This window comes from Lampetra planeri, chromosome 4, assembly GCF_965212315.1.
Source record: "Lampetra planeri chromosome 4, kcLamPlan1.2.h2, whole genome shotgun sequence".
NCBI classification, from domain to species: domain Eukaryota; kingdom Metazoa; phylum Chordata; class Hyperoartia; order Petromyzontiformes; family Petromyzontidae; genus Lampetra; species Lampetra planeri.
The window spans coordinates 11,298,865-11,324,216 of record NC_136110.1 but is presented as its reverse complement, the minus strand read 5'-3'; the positions used below and the strand labels follow the sequence as shown (position 1 = coordinate 11,324,216).

The window sequence follows — 25,352 nt, the reverse complement described above, 5'->3', positions numbered from 1 at the left end:
CACCCTTGCGGGCCTGGAGATTCTCTGCCGTCAAACCTCGCTGCGGCTGAGGCTGTAGCCCGTGACTCGCGCAATGCCCTCTTGTGCGGAGGCCACTCGAGTCCTGTGCGTGGTGCCGCCACCGCCCTTCATACACTGGCGCGGCAAACCCCACCAGAGGTCGGTCCACGAAATTAAATCAGGCCAAGAGAGCGGTTGGGCATTTATTGCACCGTTGCTTTCAGTGTGGTCGCCACTTAGCCACTTAGTGGGAGCTTGATGGGGTTTTTGGTTTAGTCTTTTTATCCATGAGCTGCCTGGCAATTTAGATTGGGACTCATTTAATTGTGCTGTCTGCGAAGAACATTGGAACCTTTTTGTTGGCGTACATCGTCTTGAGCCCTTTTGCGGCATTGCCACCAATTGTGTTATTGGCACTATCGCTGCATTGTTTTAGGTCGGAGACACTTGAGCACATGTGGCCATGGTTATCCAAAAAATATTATTGACAGCATTGGTAGTGATGGAGAAGTGGCAGACTGCAAATGCTGCATCATCATTCTCGTTAACGAACACTGCATTTTGTCGATTGTTTACAGACATCTGGCTTCCCACAAAATAGTTATAATTTAAATTATCGCACTTTAATGATGGGTTGAATCAACCCCTAGCTCTAATTGGAACTCCGTCGTGATTTGAGCGCTTTTCACGCAAAGTGTTACTTCAATAATGTTCTCTAGCATCTTGATTGTTATGTGATATCTACGCATGGAAAACTATTAATCTTTCTGTTTGTCTACTTACTCTCGATCTTCCTTTGAAGAGAAAGTGAATCTATCTCGCTTTGGTTCTTACCCAGGTAAAAAAAAAGAGAGACATTGAGTTTAATTAAATTTGGGCAGGCAGCAGGAAACTGGTAATTAATAAACGTTTAGAGCAAGTCCATTAAGTGGTAGGCACACGTGCTTACTGCACAGTTTGAAATTTGTATTCGGTATGCCAGCTTTTAGAGGCGGGCTTCGATTTCCGGCTTCTGGCATAATTCCGAAACTGAATCAGAAATTATTATTTTTTTGGTTTGCATTAAATATTCCTACGGATGACGGAATAAAGTGCCTCAATGCATATTAGCATTTAAAGGGGGTTATCTGAAAAAATGCAGTTTATACGGTTCACTATAACAGCAAAGTAAAAACATCATAATTCTAAAACATGCCAAATTGAGTGAAATAAATGTTTCTCAAGCCTGTGCAAGGCTCTTTTTGTCTTCTCAACAACTGCTGCTTTTTAAATCCTTTATATTAAGTTCGCTTGCTTGCTTGCGTGCTTGCTTGCGTGCTTGCTTGCTTGCTTACGACCGTGCAAATCTTTCGGTCGTTTTTTAACCCACTTCCCGTAATCCAATCGAGCTGACATTTTCCACACAGACTCGTTGTGCGAGACAATGTTCGTGAAAAAAATTCCCAAAATGTTACACTTTTTAGGCAAAAAAAAATATTTTACATATATTCAAATAGAACTCATTCATGGCTTTGGCTGAACGTCACAGTGTAAGAGCCCAGAGCGTAACCCCTCCACAGGCCGTGGCGGAGTAGCGCAGTTGGTAGCGCCCTCGCTTCCCATGCCAAAGGTCGCGGGATCGATCCCCGCGTCCTCCACAGGCGAATATATTTTTAAATCCTTTATATTAAGTTCGCTGCCACGCATATAAAGGATTTATAGTGAAAAACTTTGTTTTTACGGGTTATACTTATTTTTCAAACCAGCCAGACCTGGATTTATGATTAGATTTTGAGACATCATTGGCTGAGCAATACAACTATCCTGGTGATATTAAATAAATATATATAATCTAACTTGTTTTGAGCAAAAAATTTGGCCACCAATTTTGGCCACAAATCCTGTCTCCAAGAATAGAATTTCATGGCATTGGTGCCAGAGAAAGTGGCCTTGTTTTCTGGCGGCCTAAATCCCAAGGGCTTGACTAAAAATTCACCAGCGGGTCGATGCAAATTGAAAGGGTGTTTGCCGACGGCAGCTGTTCATCTTTGTAAGATGATATGTGGATGAATCCCGATGATGGTTGAAACCATAACTATTTCGAAATAGAAAGAAAAAATAAACGGATGCTGCCGTGGTGCGGTTAATACGCTGGCACTCCATAGGTCGTCGGTTAGTGTCGTTGTCCCGGCACAATGGGAACGTTTCTTAAATCGCCCCCTGCTTCTCTGTCCACCGAGAAGCACACATTGGTACACCGGTCGGGTAAAGTGTGAGCACTCCCACCTCTTCCAAGACGTCCGGCCTGTGTGGAAGAGTAGGCCAAAACACACTCCCTCTGTTCCCTCGAGTAGAGAGAGGCCCTTTGGCCAGCAGTGGCATGAGAAAAGAATCGATGAAACGGCGCGACGAGAAAGTGCTGCCAAGCCCACGTCGTGAAAACAACCGCCCCGTGTGCTGATGTCGTTTAGATGAATGGCTTCGTGCACACACAGCGATCATGTTTTTGTAATTTCAAAAAGCTGTTATTAAAAATGGCAACGTGATTGAGTGTTGACTGCGTGTGTGCCTTTGTGTGTGACCCAGGGCATGATTCATACTTTGGGATGATTGCAAGTTCCCTCTCTGTTTCGCGTTTTGCATTTACTTGAATGATTCCCTTTAAAATGTGCAGAGATAGTTTTTTTTATTGAACGTGGTCGTTATTGTTCATTTATGTTATTTCCAAGTTAACAGTGCATTTGCACACACGGCTGGTTTTTTGTGAACACTAAAAATGTACGTTTGTATGGTTGAGGTTTATTTTTTTTATCAATTTCATTTTAAAATGCTGCGCACAAGTCGGATTCTCTTCACTGATGTGTTCCGCTATTGGTTAGCAGTTATTTTCCATGTCAATGACAAGATAATACATCTTTTGTCACTGTAGCTTGGATGTGAAATGCAATATAATCCCTGTTTAAATACTGTCCGAAAATAATCAACATTATAATTATTATAATTCACAACCATTTGTCAAGTTTTTGCATTTTGGCCCAGGTTCTTGTAACTCCGAACAATAAAAAAAACGTATTGCAGCTCAGTGGTATTTAATTACACGTGTACAAAAATAACTCTATCACCAAAGTATAACATCCGCCTCATACCCTTGAAATAACTCTCCCTAATCTGCAATATATCCAAAGTAGTTATATCTACTCCCGTACATTTCCCCCTTTCGTCCTTCATCGCTGCTTTAATAGTATTTACCCAACTGAACCCTTCAACTGGAATCAACCGCCCCATACGTTTACATCAAAACAGAGTAAAATCTTCCTCTACCGTGTTGTCGTAAGTCAGGAGTGCTTGTTTACTCGGATACACTAAAACTCAGATACAAATACAGTAATACCACGGATACAGGAACACCCCGAATTTATGTCGCTTTGCAAATACGTCATCGCTCTGTGTAACACCCGATTCCCGCCGCCTCAACCAACCCACACTTAACGTCGCTGACATCATCGTCTGTCCTTTCTCGTGTCCGTCACCTCTCAGCCTTCGCCTCCACCACCTTACCCTGTCAAATCGCTTTGATTGACGTCGTTTCAATATTCGCCATCGCACCTTTCAGGAACGCGAGCCGATCTAAAGCGGGGTATTGATGTGTACTGCCTCCTTTCGTGAGCGAGCTAGTGAGGCCTACCTCACTAAGCACGGTGACACTGGCTCGTGGACTCTGCCAATCGCATTCTACAGCTAAGGAGCAAAAAAACATCGGCGCGCGAACTCCGGTCACCCTCGCAGCAGCGGCTTTTGGCTCGCCATCGAACAAAGACGTTCACCGCATCGGCGCATGCTTTCGGATGCGCTTCTGCGGCCATCTGGAACGTTCTTCCTTGCGATGTTAGGAAGCCACTGGAGCTATGCACTTTTAAATCAAGATTTAAAACTAATTTCTTTCAAACTGCTTTTTGTGTTTAGCTTGTTGTCCTTCTCCCGCACATCCGATTAGCGCGGTTGGCTACGTATGGTGCGAAAGAAGTTCAACATACTTAAATAGGCGCAAGTCCCATGGTTCTGTGTGCGCTGCTGTCAACCATGACCATTTCCTGAATCGTTACGTCACTGCAGTAGATACTGGATATAAGCACACTGGCACTTGCTTCCAAACGGCGTGCCTAAATTCAAGTATACTATGCACAGTAAATTAATTCCACAGTATGTTACTATGGTTTAGGAGGGCGTGGGAGTTATCATTAAATCATAGTAATTCATGGTGGAACCCATGTACTCATTCGTATATGTGTGTATGTTTGTTGAACTCCTTTTTCACCGTACGTAGCCAACCATGGTAATTGGAGGTGCGTTCGACATCTTACACAGTCTGCTTTCCAACTGTGCATGCCTGACTTAGTTATCCCATGTTCCGTCGTGAGCATTTACTTTTGCCTTATAGGGGCCCCACGTGATTGCGTGTGTGTGCGTTGCAGTACAGGAGCCCCCCCCTGATTGCTCGTGTGTGTGTGTTTTTGTTCTGCTCTGCAGGGAGCCCCACGTGATTGTGTGTGTGTGCTGCTCTGCAGGGAGCCCCACGTGATTGTGTGTGTGTGCTGCTCTGCAGGGAGCCCCACGTGATTGTGCGTGTGTGCTGCTGCACAGGAACCACCTATGATTGCGCGCACGCGTGTGTGTATGCTCGTCACACAGGGGGCTCACGTGACGATAAACGCTCGCGCGGAGGAGGACGTGGAGCCAGAGGTGATCATGGAGAAGGTGGGCAAAGCAGCCGGCGTCACCTTCGGCCTCCAGCAGGAGAACTCCTGCTTCGTGGACAATGCGCCTCGGAAGCCCGTGGTAAGGCGTTTTAACATTTCTAAATCGATGTCAACAAGTCTTAACGACCCTACGCTGTCGTCGCTTCCTTCCTTCTGCCAGATTATCTTATCTGTTGCACAGTTGACACCTGACTGCCAAGATACGCTTTGACTCTAAAATCAACAATGTCTGCATTAAGCTCTTCCCATTGGTCAGTGACCTCTGGGTGCCACTCCCGTGGCCGTCGTCTTGCTAACCTGCCTTCCTCCTCCCTGCACACGCACCCCTGATTAGCACGGTTGCCCACTATAGGGTGCGAAAGAAGTTCAACATACATACATACATACGTGCCCCATCCATCGCAGCTTTCTCACTGAGTGCCCAATGCAGTGTTTCCCAACCGGTGGTCTGCAAGGCCCTGGGCGGTTGTCCGAATACGTACCGTATATTAAGAGACCAAGAGGTTGATTTCTCATTGCTTTGCTCGTCCTATTTGCGATTATTTGCATTTATATGCGTAAAGGTTAAAGGTGCAGCCCTGCAATAGCTCACTCACGCGACCGCTAGCAGAAGGACCTCCGCTAGATGGAGCTCTAGAGAGCCATTCTAACGTCTTCGAAGAGATGGACATCCCCAAACTTTACCCCACCAAACGCGAACTGCCGATGGACAGAGGCATTGGGGGGGGAGGGTGGATTGTTTGTCCTACCGTGACGTGAAATCGACCTCTGGCTATCAAGTCCAGTGTGATAAATCCATTACACTATAGCACCCACGCCATTAGTATGTAAAACCATTCCAGGAAATAATAGGAATAAATAAATGATTAATGCTATGTTGGAAAAGGCACAGCCATCAACATCGCCTCGTGCCAAAGTTCACAGTGTTCTTGTGGTTTTATTCCCAGTATGGTAACTTCATGCTTTCAATCCAGCACTACGGAGGCAACGTGATGTTGTTTTACCATGAGGGGCAATGCACATTGACGAATGGAAATCAATGGTGGGATGGCTTTGCTATTTATCAATGTGCTTCTGTTGTATCGAATTTCAGGGCTCTGTTTATCAGAAGACCAATGCTGCTGTGGAGATCAAACGGGTGAAAAACGACGGCTTCTGGGCGAGGGCAGAGGTACGTAACGGTTCCAGGAACTCCTGCTTCTTCTGTGTATGGCGTGCGGGGGTGGGGGGGAAGTTGAGTAGCCACGTTTGTTTGAGTGTTCCCTTATAAGGGCCCGTCGATGTCACCGTCCGCGTTGATGACGACGACGATGATGTGCTGCGCTAATGAGCAGCACAAAACGCAACGAAGGAGGCGTTCCTTCGTTACATCCTCGTGAAGTCAAATCGCAGTAGGTAGGGAGATTCGTTTCATAGCCAGAAGTGACATCTCCCACTGAGACGAGAAGTCTGTAAAAAAAAAGCTTGCCGGTTCCTAGCAAAACCTCGGTGCCCTCTTTTCTTTTTCATTAAAAACTCAAGTAAGAAACGTATCGGTTTCCCCTGCCGCCCCCCGATGTGTAACTTCACTGGGAAAATTATTAACTGCACATTGAAGCAATAAATACGTTAGATTTGTATTTATTGTGTGTGCGCGTGTGTGCGCGTGTGCGCTGTAGCGATCCGCTTGGAGAGCTGCCGCGTGTACAGTTCCGTGGGGTGAAAGATTCAATTAAGGTTAAATGCAAAAACTTTACCAATTCATGTCAACTCGACAGCTTTCACTGGAAAGTCTGCATCACGCTGTACGCTCAGAAGCGCTGCCGTAAAAAAATAACGCCCGTGTCAATGGCAGTATTGAGCCATTTATTTTCAAGCGTCCGTTTGGCTTCGTCGGCTCGGTTTCAGTGAACCAGAAAAGAGCGAAGGGGAAAATATTGTAAACATTTTCAAATTTTGCTTGAGGGTTTCTGAAAACACCACGAGAACTGAAGATGGTTGACATGTGGTGATTTCCCGGTGTAAAAATGGCTCCGTGACCACGACGTCATCCGGACCACGGCCGTCGATGCCCCACCACACCTCGCCCGGTGCTTTTCTATCGTCTCCCAGATCCCGCAGCTGTTGCGCAGTCAGAGACACATAAGCGACCTCCATAAGACCTGCCCTGACTGTCTCCTGCCAGCTGCTATTAGGCCTTTCCCTTGGTCTCTGGACTCGTGCCTGTCTCAGCAAACGGCCCTTCCCCCATCCTGCGTCGTTTCCCAAGCCAGCGCGACCCACTCTTGGCTCATTCATATCTACAACACTTGCCTGCCACCATCACTTCTGGATCTTTCTTGAACTAAGTGGCTTATCACGTGGAAATTTAGAAGAAAATTCATGAGAAACGTATTTAGAGTATTTGGCTGCTGTAAATTTCCACACGTAGGCCACTTCGTTGAGCTATCAATTGTGACCAGGTCACTTCTAGCTCAGTCGGCCTTACCTGGTAAAATAAAATAGTTTTATTTTATCGTTTAGTTTCTCCTAACGACTCCGAGGTCAAGGTTCTGTTCCTGAGGTGGTGATCAGGCTTTGACCACTGTGGAGCTTCCAGATTATGGCACAACGCTTTGCCTTTGCTAACAAGACAATAAGAGTTGTGAGAGCTGTTATTTAAGTCTGTCTTGAAAACTCACCTCTCTAGATTGGCCTTTACCCCCCCCCCTCCCTGCTGGTTATGGCCGTTTACCCTGCAGGTTTTGTTTATTTCCTGCTTTCCACACGTGGTGGCGCATTGGGATCTACGGATGCCCCTTGCTAATGTAAATTATTACTTATTTTTATTTTCTTATTCTGTTGTAACGCCAAATTCCCAGCATCTTTCTCAGACGCAAGTGCTTAAAATGCCAACAACTTAGTTTCCAACTGTTCAGTTCGATTTTATTAGGGAGCCACTGGAGCTGTACACTTTTTAAAATCTAGATTGAAAACTCATTTCTTTAGCACTGCTCTTTGCGTCTAGTTCTCCTTTCCTTTCACCTCTGATTAGCACGGTTGGCTAAAATAAGTGCAACGTACATACATGCAAACAAACATACGTAACAGTTAAGCTGTTTAACCCTTACAGCCCTTTGGTTGACTCGGCCCATCGTCGCTGCTGCTCTCTAGGTCGTCCAGAAGTGGTTTGACTTACGGAGACTGACTTCCGTCGTGGGAATGTGCAATTGCCACCAGTGGCTCGGAGCTGCCAACAGAAGAAAAGTGCGAAAAATAAGAATAAGTGTTTATTCTTTTTGGCAATAAAACAGGAGTTGTGTTCAGATTTTCCAACACCGAATAGATTCCTTTTTGCAAGGAATCAAGTCCTGCATTAACCACACAGTACTTGTGGTGAACATGCAAACAAACAACCTCTGATACTCTATGGGCATTGTCTTTGAAGCCGATTGGCCTACACCAGAGACAGCAGCCTTCTTCATGGCTGCTGAAACGTGTCGCGCCTTATCGCCCATTCGATGGGACAGACGACGACCTCTTTGTCGGTAGGGCGGCACCGATGAGGATGCTGTGCCGGTGTTGCTCCACCGGTTTAACATTTTACTGCTCCTGGCCCAGAATTGGCCATGCGCCTTGTGAGCAGCCCGGCGGTAACACAAATAAATAACGGAGCGGGGGGGGGGGCCGCGTGTGAGCGACGGGGGAGGCGTTTTGAGTCGACGACGCGTTAAATCGTCCGCGTTGATGGAGCCCGGCGGCGATGAGGCAGCTGTAGGTCAGACGCCTCGTTACAAAGACAAAGACTCCCCCCCCCACCCACCCCCGTGTAGCCTTAACAGACTGTTGGGGCAAGTGCCGTTAGCGAGCACCTATGAAGGCCGGAACGGTACACGAGGGGGTGGGTGGCCAGCACCACGCCTTTGTCTCCACAGTGGTGACGTTTGCACATCGCACCAGCTACTAGTGTGAGGCTGAGGCGAGCTAGGGGAAGCCCAGGACCTTTTCAAATAATCATCACCGGTGTTGGCCACGAGCGGGTATCGAACTCGGGTCGCTGGGTTTGTAGCGCAGTGCGCTGCCCGCTACACTGCCGCTCCCCACTGTCAAACGCCTCAAAGACGCGCACACGTGCACACGTGCACACGCACACACACGCGCCTCCCCGCTCCCCACCTTCCTCACTTTCAGCCAAAAGCCGCTACGAGAAATATAATTTATAACGTTTTATTTTAGCTACAAAAACTTGTTTATTTTCCCCCCAGAGAGGGTAAAGTGCTGTGATCTCATGTGCGTGCGTGCGTTTGTGTGTTCGTGCGTTTGTGGTGTTGGCCACTCTCACCCCTTCGTGTACCGTGCCGGCCTTCGTAGGTGCTCGCTAACCGCACTTGCCCCAACAGTCTGTTAAGGCTATACCGGGAATCTATGCCTTTGTATACGTACATAAGGGGGGTTGGTGGCTTCGTGGTGAGCCCACTGCACTACTAACCCAGCGACCCAAGTTCGCTTCCCGCTCACGGCCAACACCGGTGACGATTATCTGAACCGGTTCTGGGCCTCCCCTAGGTCGACTCAGCCTCAATTGAGCACCTGGTGTGGTGTGTAAACATCGCCACTGGGGAGACAAAGGCAGCAGTGCGTGATGTTGTCCACCCACCTTGTATGCTGTGCCAGCCTTTATAGGTGCTCGCTCAGGCACTTGCCCCGAAAGTCTGTTAAGGCTATACAGGGGAAATTTGTCTTTGTGCATGATGAATACATACGTGCCCATTTGTGATACTCATGATGTCATGAATTAAAACACGAGGCTCAACCTTTAGACAAATAGAACATCAATGATCGTACACAGTGCTCGGTTGTTGGTCCCAGAAAGTCTTATTCTGAGGAATCCAAACCAGCTTCAGACAGGCGCTGTGCTTGGACTGCAGCGGAGTGTGCTCGCCTGTTCACCGCCATGTCCCCATAGCATCACCGTGACAGCAATATCACTTTTGTTAAAGTTTTAACGCTGTAAATAGCAATATGTTTAATTCACTTCGACTTTCATTTACATTTTGTTGAAGCTTAACCAGTCTGCCTGCTTTTTCTGGAAAACGGTAGTAGATTATACATTATTTAACACCCAAAGCCAAAATCAATATGTGCTGATGAAATCCTTAACACACTCCAAAACAGGTGGCGTCACATGGCACTGTAAGTCTTCACTCGGTGAGGCATTCCTGGTGAACAACAAGTGGCCATTGTTAACTTGGTTTCCCAGTTGATGAGGCGCGTGATGGTTCGTGCCTTGTAATCCGTTATCCGTCAAGGTAAATGGATGGCGAATCACGCAGATTTTATTGGGCGCTGTGTAACCCCTCTAACCCGCTTGAGCTGAAAGGTGGCCAAGCGACAACAGTAGAGATAGTGGGATAACAACTCATCTGTGGAAATCCTTTCGAGTCATTGTCTTGTGTACGTGGATTTTTTTCCCCCTCAGCTACCTTACCTGGCTTCCTTCCCACAGAACAAAACGTTTTTCCCGCAAAGGATTTGGCGACAAGATCCCACTGCAGGGGGACACTTCTGAAAAAAACAAAAGAGGTTTTCCTGGATGAATGGGCGTGTTTTTTACTGCAATCTTGCGAGTTCGGATTCCGAGTAAAACCCCATCTTGGCATCTCGGCAGGGTCAATAAAAATGCGTACCGTTTCGTGGGACGTCAACAGTTGCCTGCCCCGTGGAGAGACTTTCCCCCATCTTTTAAATAATAATAATAATGATAATAAATAACTACTCTTTGGTAACTATTACTGTGCCTGTTTAAAATCTGGTCATCAGAAAATGTAATTCTCATGAGGCCGCACCGTGATAAGGGCTGTCTCCAAACCATATCCACTCGATCCCTCTGACCTCTCTCTGTGCTATGAAGAAGGGCCGTTACCAGAAACTTTGACAATTATATTTGTATTTTATTGACGAATTTCAGTTTCTTTTTTGGTTCATTGTGCTTTGGGCAAATAATTTGTTGAAAGATAACTTGGCACATTCGGCCTTCACGCCATTTTTCTAGCCCAAGACTTTCAAAAAAGGTGCCATACTTCACAGACTGCTATAGTCCGCCGGCAGTGGGCGATGTTGCTTTGTGGTTTTACCCAATTAAGTGATTTTAGTCAGATAATTTTTACGAATTAAGTAAATTCTAGAGCGTGTCTGCGGCGCACGTGGCTTGCTCTTGTCTTGTGACGTCGCGGGATCTTTTAAACGTCCACTGTGAAGCAGACAGTGCGCACGTTACGGTTCGTGCGGTCTAGAATATTCATCACCGGCTCGATGCTACCACCAACGGAGGCCAGCGCTGCCCACATCTCCTCCGAGCTGGGGTTCTCACGACGATGCAATGGGGCGCGCGGCACCGCCACGCGATGGGAGTTGATCGACCACGGTCGTTTTGTTTCCCGGCTCTGCGAGCAGCGCGAGGAGAAGCTGCGCAAGGAAGAGGAGCGCCTGCGGGCGGAAGAGCAGCGCAAGCGCGAGGAGGAGGAGCGGCAGGAGCGCGAGCGTCAGGAGGCGGGCGAGCGGGAGCGGCGCTTCTTGGAGAAGGCGCGCGAGATCGACGAGCTCAAGTGAGGGTCCAGAAGCACGCATGGGAGGGGGGGGGAGGAGAGAGAAATCAGGATTTATCCTGGAGCTATGAAGCTCTTTTTTGCACAGATGTCCAGTTGGGGCACGGGGTCAGAAAGTTACAACGACAAAGGATACAAAAACACAATAGGAATGCAAAGTATGTATGTTGGACTTCTTTCGCACCGTACATAGACAACAGGAAAGGTAATAAAATCAGTAAAAATAAATATGTAAAATAGATTAAGTATAGAAGTTCAAATTGCACAAGTGCGCCAATTCCTAAACTTCTGGCAAGATGGAAAGACAACAGCAAAAACAGTCCAAGACCACACCAAGGCAACACACAGTCCTTCAATTAAATTGCACATTAAAATTGAACTTTCGTTACACAGGAAAGGATGAAAGGAGGGGGGGAGAGGAGGGGGGAGGGGTTGGGTGAGAGGAAGGAAGGAGGGGGAGGGGGACAGGGGAGGGGTCAGGAGACGCACGGAGTCCTTTGCAATGTGCATCCCTTGTTCAGAGCTGTTCCGGATGGATAGGATATACACAATAGGTGATTGACACAATAGGTGATTGACACAATAGGTGATTGACACAATAGGTGATTGACACAATAGGTGATTGACACAATAGGATATACACAGTAGGTGATTGACACAATAGGGTATACACAATAGGATATACACAATATGTGATTGACACAATAGGATATACACAGTAGGTGATTGACACAATAGGGTATACACAATAGGATATACACAATAGGTGATTGACACAATAGGATATACACAATAGGTGATTTACACAATAGGATATACACAATAGTATATACACAATAGGTGATTGACACAATAGGATATACACAATAGGATATACACAATAGGTGATTGACACAATAGGATATACACAATAGGTGATTGACACAATAGGTGATTGACACAATAGTATATACACAATAGGATATACACAATATGTGATTGACACAATAGGATATACACAGTAGGTGATTGACACAATAGGATATATACAATAGGTGAGTGACACAATAGGTGATTGACACAATAGTATATACACAATAGGATATACACAATATGTGATTGACACAATAGGATATACACAATAGGTGATTGACACAATAGGATATTCACAATAGGATATACACAATAGGATGTACACAATAGGTGATTGACACAATAGTATATACACAATATGATATACACAATAGGTGATTGACACAATAGGATATACACAATAGGTGATTGACACAATATGATATACACAATAGGATATACACAATAGGTGTTTGACATAATAGGATATACACAATAGGATATACACAATAGGTGATTAACACAATAGGATATACACAATCTTATATACACAATAGGTGACGTTTCAGGCAGTGGCCCTTATATAGTAGAGACTGAGGAGGAGGAGGAGAGTGGATGGACTATTTTCTGAAACGTCGCCCGTCATATTTTTGATTCTTCTCAAGGACACCGTTATTGACGGGTGTGGTCAGGTTTTGTTGTTTGTGGTTGTGCATCGTTGCCAGTGCAAGTATCACAGTTCTGTCGCGCTGTGGGTTTGCCCTGGAAATAGACTATGCCTTCACCTATTTAATGAATGCAGAAATTTCGACCCATTGGCTTAGGGGTTGCCAGCAGAGAGAGATGAGCCGTGCAGAACGCTCCTCTCAGCAGGGAGGCACTTTGGCTTATCACTTCAATTGCAGTACGGCTTTTAAACAGCAGGCTGATTTTTTGTTTCCAGAATAACTAATTTATAATTATTTCTGATGCGTCTCATGTCAAGTCAAAGTGTCTCGGTGCTCATCTTGTGGAAATTCCACGTTCCTGTGGCGTGGCGGGGTTACCTCTCAAAGTTGCACCCGTTTACGTGACCTCACAGGGAATATTGAGCTGAGTTTGAACCCCTCAACCAGGTGAATTTAAACAAGAAAATCCCCACGTGTCAGTCGAAACCCTCAGCTGAGGGAGAGAGACTTGTACGCTCCAGCGTTTCTTATTTTTTTCATATGGTACGGAGATTTTCCATCAACGGTCACGTGTTTGTGTCAAGGTTGGAAAATCAGCGGAAGGCTTCAGGAGTTCTCGGTGCTGGCGCTAGGGGTGGGCTGGATCCTGTGCCTTCACACGTCCCTTTGCCCCCCCCCCCACTACACCCCAGCTCACTCTCCCCTTGGTGGTATATCAGTGTAACGGGGTGCCCCCCCCCCCTCCATATAATAGTTCTACTGGGCACACCCCCCCCCCCTTCCTGAGAGGAGCTGGACCTTTGCTTGGGAGTACCGTGGTGATTTATATGATAACTCGCCTTTTGCCCGTCCAAGGACGGACGGGTGTATTGCAGTAAATCTGAAACTTGCAAGCTAAAAGCCGACCGCGACGTGATATTCATTGCATCCATTCGTGTGCAATTTGTAAGGGCGCGGTGACACAGACCTATTTCATTTTCAGGTTATTATCCCGTGTTCATCATGACGTCCTTTTTACTTTGATGTCTCAACAGCGTTACGGAGATTGTGTGGCTAGAGGCTTCTGCCTTTGTAGTGAGGGTTGTAAGTTGACGCCGAGGAGGGGGGAGGAGGCGCCTCGCCCCCCCCATGTGGAGTGACGTCACCCGCTAATTATTATGAATGGGGGGAGGGGGGTGTCCATTTGGAGGACGTCACCTTATAATGATTATTAACGAGGGGGGCTGTTCGATGTGGAGTGACGTCACGAGCGATGCACACAGACATTCTTGGCTCATTATTGGAGGTAATAATAATGCGGGGGGGGGAGGGGTGTCCATTTAGAGGACGTTACCTGATCATGAATATTAATGAGGGGGCTGTTCAATGTTGACTGACGTCACCTGCTCATGAATATTAATGAGGGGGGCTGGTCGATGTGGAGTGACGTCACGAGCGTTAAGGACATTCCTGGGTGATTATAGTAGGTATTATACCGGCAGCTGCAGCTGGCAGTGGCGTACTTACACAGCTTCGGGTACGGTTTGAGGACTGGTGACTGCATTCCCAGAGTGGGCAATTCTCAACCTCTCCATCCGTTCAGGACATGGCCACACCTGCCGTGTGATGCTCCGATGCGGTTCAGAATATGTATTAATACTGAGAATGTTACAACAACAAACAATACACAAACACGCTAGGAGTGCAAAGTACAAGAAAGGTAAACAAATCACCCAAAACACATAAATACAACTGAACCATCCCCATCCTACCAGACAAAGCCCACTGAGGTATTAACTTATTTTTCAGAAGCAACCTGGCCACAAATAATGGCTCAACAAAGTGGCCCATCATTTGGATATTTATGGCACCAAAATAATCTAAATAATCTCAATGCATGGTGCAGTGCCGGCCATATGCTTGCAGGGTAAGCTTGAAACCGGGTCAGTGGTCCGGCGTTCATTGTCGACATTGGCATGGTCCCAGGTTGCTTTTCCCCTGTGTGCCTCTTTCGTTAGATTTGTACTCGATCCCAAGGTTGGGTCGTGGGACTTTCATCGAGGCTTTTTTTTTTCCCGGAGGTTCTGAAAGTCCTCGACGAATCCTGCGCTGGGATTGCCCTCCATTGGCGAGCATTATCCACATACCCCCGACTTGCCAGTCAGCTGTCGTGCGGAAGCCTTTTTCCAGCCTTCACAATGCGATTGTGATTATATTAGGTATGAGAATGATGATAATAATAATAGTAGAATCATGGACAGATCAATCACAAGACCTAGAGCCACTTGTAATTTTAATGTGGTTTTGAGTCCTAGGAATCCAGCAGCACTCAGCTTTTGTTTTTTAGAGCCACGCTTACAAATTAATGACACTGCAGTTTGTGTAATTTGGCAATACATTTTTTATGGTGGTTGAACAAGTGCGAGCAGCAATTATACACACCTCTTACCGTATAACTTCACGTTGCAGTTCATTGGTTTCCGCTTGTAAACAGTGGATCCGCAAGGGTTGCCGTCAAAATATTCACCAATCCTTGGTATTATTATGGGTTTCCAAGCTGATGGGAATGTGTGGGGACTTTTAATTCTAGATGGTTGGCTTGGATACCTCACCACGATAGTTCTCGACATTGTCTAAGGTAATTTCTGACGATTTTAAAATGCAGGTCTGGGTAATCGTGTTACTCATTTGCTTTTTCAGTGTCTCCACATTTCCACTGTTTAACGCAAAGTGCTGCAGCCCATGGTGTGGGTTGCGGAGATTGTCTAACCAAACTTCATATTACCGATCAGTGCGGGATTTTCAAGGCGGAGAGCAAACTAGAGGGTCCATGCATACTACAGCAATATATTTGTCTTGACTACGCTGCACTGCTTGCATTGTAGGTTGACGGGCCTGTTCGTTTCCTTCTCCAATTGTTTTAATTGAAAACTATTCCTGTAACGCTCATGATTCTAAATTGCAGCTTTCTGGTTGTGAGTCAAGTATTTTTCCACCTGATTGGAGAAGTCTTTGCAACAGTTTTAGGCCTTTAAAAAAAAACACAGTTTAACGCAAAAAGCTTAACAGCCATGTAATTACAATTATTTGGGTCCTAAAGGCGACAAACAAGTAATTCTCATTTAAATCTGTTTTCCATCAGGGCTGTTAAATGATTAGAATATAATTCTTAATGACCTTCATGCCATAAAAAACAACCCTCGGGGAAGGTAACCAATTAAGAGTTAAATTATTTACCGAGTGATTGTATGTATACAGTCGTTGATTGAACTGAACTTGATTTGTAATTTAGTGTTCTTAAAAAGTTTGGCACGCCGCTGGACAAGATATCTATTATTCCACCGATGCAGGTCGATGAACCAAGACGAGAGTGAGAGCCTTGGCTTTGGGGTCTGATCGTCGTTGTGAACGATGCTGCCTTTCAAAGGTGACGTGGTGCCTCCACTCTCCGAAGAGAGCGCTGGTCCTTCCGTGGCGCGGACTCGGACACTGTAAACACAGTTCAGTCGCGAACTGTTGTGTGTGGTGAATATGGGGGTGAGCTTCACGTACCCGGTGGGACCTTTTTGCCAATATCTCAAAAATGATGAAAATTAAGAATGGGTTTTACCCTTTCTGGCAATAAAGCAGGTGTTAGGATGTTCAAACACCAAATAGATGCCTTTTGCAAGGCATGGGTGTCTGGATATGGGGTGCATGTTTTACCAGAGGTATGTGTGGTTAATGCAGTCCTGATGTCTTTTGAACATCTTCACTCCTGTTTTATTTCCAGAAAGGGTCAAACCTATGCTTGTTTTTCACGTACCCTGTCTGTAATCTAAACAATGCCCAGCGGGAAGCATTCCCGAACGGCACGCCACCAACTCCCAAACGTGGCTGCCCCCCCCCCCCACACTGTCATGGCTTGTGCACCGTCTTCATCATTGACTTGACAGCGTGGAACTCATTTTTGTTAACTTCAGGGACAACGATGAGTTGGGATACACCCCGACCAGGAGTCTTAACTCGCGGATTAAAGCGACCGGGAGTCAAACGCCAGTCGCTGCAGCAGCACCGACCAGCCCAGAACATTCTTGAGATGGGTTATGAAACCCTTCGCTGCAACTGCCATCTCCTGGCCACTTTACAGTACAGCAAGTTCCAACGTTTATGGCGCATTTAAATCCCTGTTTTCCACCAAAATCTTGCCTTCGAAAGTATATTGTATGTACGTTCAGAAGCAGAATATTTATTTTTACAGGAAGAATCCGATGAGCTATAAAGCTCTTTTTCACAGATTTCCAGTAGGGGCGAGTCAGAACGTTACAACAACACACAGTGCACAAACACGATAGGAGTGAAAAGTATCACAAAGGTAAACAAATCACTTGAAAACATTTACTAATAAAAGTAAACCAATTTTTTTTATATAACCAGGTAAAGCCCACTGAGGTATTAACTTATTTTTCAGAAGCGACCTGACCAGAAATGATTGCTCGACAAAATGGCTTTTGTGGACATTTATAGCCGCAAAATAATCTAAATAACGTTGAACTAATTTCGTACGTAGCCAACCATGCTAATCAGAAGTGCTGAAATACAGGCATGCACTACCACACCCAGTCTACGAACGGATGATGATACATTTTATTGAAATTTTTTTTTTATTCAATGCTATAATAGTGTGCAATGATCATCGAAACTTTTCAGTACCACTTTACGAAACGAGTTTTGAAGTGGGTTTGGAATTCATAACCAGGTATCGATGTGGATGGTCGCGTTCCGTATGACCATATTCTTTGGAACACCTTCGTGTGATTTTGAAATAAAGTAGCTAAATGACTGCTGAAACGGTAATCTAAATAGCATTAGAAAGGTATTAAAACACTCAACTTAAAAATACAAATTTTAGCACTTTAATACATCTTTCGAACTTACACAAAAGCACTTACTGCACGTGTTCACTTTATGTTTAATTAAAGTCAAATACCAACAACTAAGTTATGGTATTTTAAAGATTTGTAATATTATGTTATCAATAGTCTCACTTTACCTTTTACCCAGAGGGCCCTGCTGGAAAAGTTCCGTCGGTGTGGTACTTTGTTTTTTTTACTATTTTAGATTGTGCCAAGAAACCAGAGATTCCATGCATATTCATACAGAGCAGCAGCCCGCTTTCTGTGCTGCCTCCAATGGTACTTCACAGTTGGCTGTTCAATAGAATCCACCAACTCTCTACCTCCTTCGTGACGAATCGCAGACCTATGCCACCAAACGGGGCCCACGGTTTATGATTGTACTCGGTGGCAGTGGCCAGGCATTGAACTCCGGTTCCTGTGGTTCATAGTGCAGTACGCTGACCATTGCACCACCGCTCCGCTTTGCTGATTAATACCATGCTGTAGAAGTAAAACGATATGTGCGTGCGTGGTATGTACTTTGTACTTAGGGCTCTTTAATGGGTGGCCACGTTTCAAGTTTGTTTTGTTTAACCAGGTGAAAACTCAAGAGAACCGGCGTAGTCTCATTTGCAAGAGAATCTATGTCATCAAAATTACAAAGGCAAAACAAATAAAAGAAAGTACAGCGATGAAGTAAATCGGAACAAAACGAAAACACTATCACGTGTGGAATCAAACATATTGCAAACGTAAATCAATATTAGACAATGCAATGGCTGGAAACTATTTTTCGAGTGTCATTCTCCTGGCTTTATACATTTAGAGGGGGTGCCTTATGTGTATGATTGTTGTGTTACTTTTTGCATTTACGACAAACGACAGTAAAACGAATGCAGTGAAGACCCTCTCTTTACCCTGTACTGCCATCTGCTGGATGAGAGTCACAACTTCCTGTTGCACAAAGTCACTTTTTAAAACAGGAATTATTTTGTCCACATGACATGTCTGTGAATAACTTAAAAAACCGTTCCACACTACAGCCAGTTGTAACGAAGCGATAACCGCAATCTTTTAAGTGCTCGTGACATTAACAGTGCTTAGGTTATTTCAGCAGCAATCCTTGTTGTTGTTCACCCTTTCCCGTTCCAAGACGTCTGCAGTTTGCATGGTGGGTCCCGTGCACCGCTCATCGCAGAGAACCGTAGCCACACGAACCGCACTCTACGATAGCTGGCACCAAACTATGCCACGCCCTCCCGCATGGCTTTGTAGGAGCCTCGGTACATCTTCCGACCTGACGACTTACCGATAAAGATTTTTATTTTTTCTTCCAATGATGTACACATACACGCACGTCATTACAACGGAATGGGAAGGAAAACTGATGACGTACAAGTACATACACGTACGGCATCGGAATGGGAAATGGTTAAGGTCCCACACAGCCACTGTGAATTTGGTGCAGGTTTAACTCCTTTAGTGAACGGTCTTCGTTTCTCAGCGGCGTTCATTTTACTTACGATCATCATTTGCTTTCGGCTTCATTTATATCTTTGCTGACAACTACAACTTTAATCTTGGTGGTTTATTTCCACGTTGACATATTGGCCACATTTGTACATTTTCTTTGTGAATGTCCTTGCAAATTTATCTATATGTCATAGCCGGGAACGTGCACCGATGGGAAACCGTTTTTTCACTCCGCACTGCTCTGTTGCTTTTCATGATAAAAAAAAATCCGCTTTCCAAAGCACCCCACAGTTCACCACCTGGCAACAGTTCAGTGAGGTATGATGGTATAACCGCCATGGCCATGCGGCATGGAGAGGCCTTAATACAGCAGTGGATTGCCAAAGGCCTGTAAACTACTTGTATTTATTTTAAACCACGGCTTCAATATTTATCACTAACTGCATCCACTTTTACACTATTCCCTTTCATGCCTTGAGGAAAACAGTTGTGATATGGTTTAGTTATTTTTCTGCTTACATAAAACCTTTTTCTAGATACTGTAAACACAATCTCCTTTGAAAGTTAGACCTTGGGGAGATGCAGGTCCGATCGGTACGGGCTAAACGAGTGCCACTGTCCACGGCATGAGTGAAATGACGTGGCGTGCACTTCAAGGTCCACGTTGGTAAATAACGGCTGGCTCTTGCAGCATTTGACGTAAACGTGCATTCACAAAACGTGGGGCTCATGCACGTGTCCACGTTTGTACACGGTGTGCAACAAAAGCACGGTGTGTAAGAGGGGGACTGCCACACTTGCGGTGTATGCGGAGTAATATGGTTGCGCTTGTGGTCGGCAGGAAATATCAAGAAAAGGCCGATTCAGAGGACAGAAGTAAAGAAAAACAGAAATGGGTGAGTCTTGTTGCGCACGCATTACTCTTGTGAACTGACGGGGCAATGAATCCAGCCCTCTGTGCACATGTGATAGGTTGTCGGCCAACTTGCTCTGCTGCCTTTCTTACAAGCAACCCCGTGGATTAGCGATGCCCTGCAAATGAGTGTGCAATGATTTGAGCGATACCAACTTTGGATGCTCTTGAAGCAAGATTCAATACGAGGGAGTTCCGTACGACGACATTCGCCCCACAGTCCCAGCGTAAGGGTGTCTCCGTGCCCGACTGCGCACGCTGTCCTTGCAGTCGTTAACATTCCCCTGGAGTGCGCCGCTCTGTTTCATGCGCGCGCGCTCGCTCGCGGTGATATCGTAATGTGCGTTTGGACGAGTAATTTTAACCGCGGGGGAACCGGGCGTGATTGAACATCAAATGTGAAATTGCCCTGCGCGGGACTTGATGGTTGTTTCGCGGCACTTTTGTTGTTTTTTTTGCCTCCGTATAAAACAAGGCCAAGGCCGACCCGCGGAGTCAATTAAAGCCAGTGGGGGTTTTGTTTTCATCGCCTCACCGAACAAGGAGAAAAAATATTAAATTTTGGAATTTCCAACCCTCACCGTTAAAAGAGAGTCTCCATGCGAACAAGTGTTGTCAATTCCATTCGGTGCCCTTTGCATTTGGTTTAGTGTTCAAAGTTCCATTTCTTCCCATCGGTTAACAAATCCGAAAACCCATAAAATAGATTGCATCTCCTTTAAATGAGAAACCTGGTCAAAATGTACTTTTTCCCATGAACATTTGCAGCTAAATGCCACGTTCCCGGTTCCAGGCTGTGAGAGTAGCATACAGTGACCTAATTCCCGGACTGATTCAGTGTCGTAGCATTCAATTAGCTGCCACAAAACTGCAATCGCCGTGTAGAATTGGAAAATCGAATTTTTTGACAAGCGGAGTTTTAGATGATTACTTTCTTTGTCTGGTTTAGCCATGCGCGTGTCCCATATCCAGGGGTTTAGACTCATTGACCAGGTTGTGGTTAGTGTCAATCTCCTGTATTTGTTTTGTCTCTCTGCAAAGCAGGAGCTTAGAGATTTGGCGCTCAGCGCTGCTAACCACGTCACCCGAGTTTGATTCCCCGCTCACGACCAACAACAGTGATGATTAAACCAGTCCTCAGGCTCGTCTAGGTCGACCCGGCCTCAAACGAGTACCTCGCACGGTGTGTAAACATCGCCAATAGGGAGACAAAGGCGGTCGGGTGTGATGCTGGCCACCCACCCCCTCTCGTGTGCCGTGCCGGCCTTCATAGGTGCTGCTCGCTATAACAGAGCTTGCCCCAACAGTCTGTTTAGGCTTCACGGTGGATCTTTGTTGTGTCTCCCTGGCAGGAGCAAGAGGAGAACGATTATCAGCAGCGAATGCGCCGTGGCTACAAGAAGAGCGAATCGGTGGAGAAAGCAGCCGTGAGTGGTGGTTGTGCCCGTTTGTATTTTCATATTGAGCCAAGAAGGACGTTTACCCAGCTGACTTTTTAGACTTGAAAGACCGAAGATTGCATGCAGTAGCAGGGCGCATACAGCAGAGGGTGCCCAGCCGCCCCGGGGTAAAGTGCCTCGTGCACACTGGCAAGATTTTTACAGCGATACAACTCCGCTGCTCCTGCTGGCTTGACCAGCTGGATGTGACATTGTTAGTTGTTGCTCTGCATCTACATCATCAGATATACGAAAGAAAATATTTACGCCAATCGCTACCCCAACCCCTATCACTACCCCAGAACGGACCGTAACAACGTATAACGACGCAATGCCCCGATCCACAAATACGAAGGAGACATCGCAGCGATGCACTCACTCCAGCTGCCCCTGACGCGGTTATATGCTGGCTTGACACACCTGCACGTGACATTGTTATTCGGTGCCCTGCACCTACGTCAGCCGTACGAAAGAAGAAAACTGGCCGTAAGAAGCACACAAGGTTGTGCCAATGATTCCTAACAAAGAGCAAAACCCAGTGCGACATATCAGTGATTGTTACTACATTGCTGCCACGTAGGGTTATGGCCTTCCATCCGGGTTGTGTGAAGCCATTGGACTGTACTTACAATGCCGCTTTGTGACACTAATCCCACGGGCCTCATGCTCCGTATGATACCGTCGGCATAAAATGCAATTGAGATGTTAAAATTCAGAACGTGAAGTGAAGGATATTGGTCACACGTGTTACTTACCTGGCCAGGTAGCACCATGGTAAAGAGCACTCCGGGTGAAGTCGGGGGACGGTTGTGAGTTCATATCCCGGTCAGGGGCCAGCTCAGTCCACCGCAGTCTCTCTGGGGTCACCAGAAATGGAGTGATTCCTCCGGCCTAAATAAAGATTATGATCCTGAAAATGAACATCACTTCAATGGGGAGTCAATCGTGGGCATTGTAATGAAGAGACATGGCCCGCAGTAGGAATGTGGAATTTGCACCCACAGGGTCAGGACAGTCAATTCCACATGATTGTCTCGCTGGGTTTCTGTGAGCACTGAGGCCCTCTGGATTCTATTTGAACAGAATGCAAGTGCGGTGTGCTGATGGTTCGCGGCACTGTGCATGCAATCCAGAGGTCGCTGCACGGACCTCCCCGAGTGGCGGTTCAATCGATGCCCAAGTGTGGTAGGGTAAAATGTGGGTTCTCCCGATTTTTTCCAGGATGTCTGGCCAGCGTAGGCCAAATACCCTCTAGAAAGGCTCTCTATAGCTACCTCCAGCCATGGCTAGAGCAAGCTTGACAGAGTGAATGTTGTAGGATGTGTAATACAACAAAGGTGTTTAATTGCACCCGCTTGGGTGATGTTTTCACTGGGAGAATGTGTGAGACACTGGCCTCCAAGAGGGCAAGCTTGCGTGGCTAACGCTCGTTTTACTTCCATTTTATTAGTTTTCTTGCACCGCTCTCCGTTAGGAAGCAGCCACGGTCATCCAGCAGAGGTCGCTGAACCCGCGCGAGATCTTCAAGCAGAAGGAGCGCGCGATGTCGTACGACCACACCACGCCGACCCCCTACTCCCCCGGTCAGTACCGGGGCCCCTTCAACCACGCGGGGGAAATCCGAGCTACTCCAGAGAGCATCCACGAATGTTTTAGCGCCTCTTTACTGAGCGCAAAGGAACGGCGGGCGAAGCGGCTCATACGCAGCACGGCTGGTGCCCCGAATGCCTTGGGTCTGTACGTGTGTAGGGTGTATGTATGTCGCACTGTGGGGGGTGTATGCAGTGGAAGGAGGAAGGTGTGATGGGTTTTGCCTGTGTACGTATGTGTGTTGAACTTCTTTCACACCATACGTAGTCAAACGTGCTAATCGGATGTGCGGGAGAAGGACAACAAACGCTGCACAAAAAGCAGTTCTAAAGAATTGAATTTTCAATCTAGATGATGTAAAAGTGCAAAGCTCCAGTGGCTTCCTAATAACGGAATAATAAAAACGTTCCAGACAGCCGCAGAAGCGCATCTGAAGGCGTGCGATGCGGTGAGCGTCTTCGTTCGATGGCCAGCAGCCAAAAGCCGCCGCCGCTGCTGCGAGGATGACCGGAGATTTGCGTTCACGTTTCGGAAAATGTGAGACTTCGTTATCGTAAAAATTAATATTTTCTCTTCATATTAAACAGGGAAATTGGTCTTCCTTATTCTGATAGCATTTATTCCAGTAGAGTGCTTGCTCCATGGTGGTTGAAGTGTATTACTCTTTTGTTGCGATGCGCCCTGGGTAAGTGTAATCTATTTTCTTGGTTCTTTCGGTAAAGTCACGTAGAAGGGAAGTAATAAAATAATAAAAATAAAACATATTTTATTATTTTTTATTTTTATTATTTAAAATAAAACATATTTTATTATGTTTTATTTTTATAATTTTATTACTTCCCTTCTACGTGACTTTACCGAAAAAACCAAGAAGATGAATCCCTGCAGTCACGAAAGCTTTAAATCGAAATTTAAGTGTAATTTATATACTGCCTGAAAATGCTGTTCAATCGTTTGCATGATTGTGTGTATCTTTAGGGAGGGCTGGAGTGGCATTAGTGGATGTTTGTGCGCCTGAGCGAGGCATTTGTGTCTGTGTGTGTGGAATTGTTGAGCAGGAGTTCACACTGTGCTACACAACCAGATGGCCTAAGTGTAATGCCCAGTCATGCATAGCACCAGTAGCAAATTAAACAGACAGGATTGTAACCCTGTCTGACCTTCTCTAGGTTGACTCGGCTTTCAATTGATATCTGGTATAGGTGTTCGCTAACCGCACAGTTGGCTACATACGGTGCGAAAGAAGTTCAACATACATACATACAAAAGTCTAGAAGGCTAAAGAGGGGGATCTTCACAAAACCAATTCCAGCAATGCATGTGAATGGCGAGAAACTCCTCAGACAGATAGGGAGGTGCAAACTGAAAATAAAATGAGAGGAATAAGTCAATGAAAAAGTTAATTTTATAGACGGCGGAAGACATTATTGTGGCTCTCTAATCGTGCCGTGCATGTCTCGTGGCATCATCAAACTCCGCGTGCAATGCACACAGCCTTGTTTTAGACCATCACACTCAAAAGAGTCAATGCCGGGCATGTATGTTGTGTTTGTGTGCGTGTCGGGGTTAGCGCACTATGCTACGAACCTAGCTACCTGAATTCTATTCCCTCTCAAAGCCAACCATCAGTAACAGATATCTGTACCGGTCCTGTGCCTCCCTTATGTCGATTCGGCCTTAAATAAGTACCTGGTGCGGTGTGCAAACGTCAGCACTGGAGATAGACAAAGGTCGCCGGGCGTGTTTATTACCACACAGCCCCCGCGTTTGCTTTGCAGGCCTTCATAAGTACTTGCTATGTACGTATGTATGTTGAACTTCTTTTGCACCGTACGTAGCCAACCGTGCTAATCGGAGGTGCAAGCAGCACTTGCCCCGCCCAGCACTTGCCCCAACACTCTGTGTGGCTGTACGGGTGATCTTTGTCTTTGTGTGTGCGTGCTGTGCGCAGGGAAACTGAAGAGCCCGTTCCTGCGGAAGGAGGGCAGCCTCCCAGCCTGGGAGTGCAGCGCGCCACGCGGCACGGGCAAAGTCTCTCCTACAGGTACTCACTCGCTTGCCCGCAGCTGCCCTCTACAGAAAAGACACACGCAACGCTCTTGCACCTGGTGGCCGGCGAGTGCAGTACGTTGTGGAGGTGATGAAGAGATGTTATCTCCCTCGCCTGATATGCAGGAGGTCGTGGGTTCAATCCCAAATCCAACACCTGTATATTGAGAGTTTGCATGTCTCTCTTCACGCAGTCGCATGGATTTTTCTCCGGGACCTCCGGGTTTTCCGTCC

At 46.2% G+C, this 25,352-nt stretch overlaps 1 protein-coding gene across 3 annotated transcripts in view; it reads left to right on the top strand.

Moving 5' to 3' along the window:
- LOC144717694 (drebrin-like protein) overlaps window positions 1-25,352 on the top strand; it is a 105,702-nt gene that overhangs the window by 58,535 nt on the left and 21,815 nt on the right. For all 3 annotated transcript variants that reach the window (XM_078593251.1, XM_078593249.1, XM_078593252.1), the window contains 7 exons: window positions 4,669-4,815; window positions 5,830-5,907; window positions 11,148-11,299; window positions 19,969-20,023; window positions 21,393-21,467; window positions 22,954-23,062; window positions 25,021-25,113. In XM_078593251.1, the coding sequence (XP_078449377.1) occupies window positions 4,669-4,815; window positions 5,830-5,907; window positions 11,148-11,299; window positions 19,969-20,023; window positions 21,393-21,467; window positions 22,954-23,062; window positions 25,021-25,113 (709 nt within the window). The remainder of the gene's footprint in view (window positions 1-4,668; window positions 4,816-5,829; window positions 5,908-11,147; window positions 11,300-19,968; window positions 20,024-21,392; window positions 21,468-22,953; window positions 23,063-25,020; window positions 25,114-25,352) is intronic.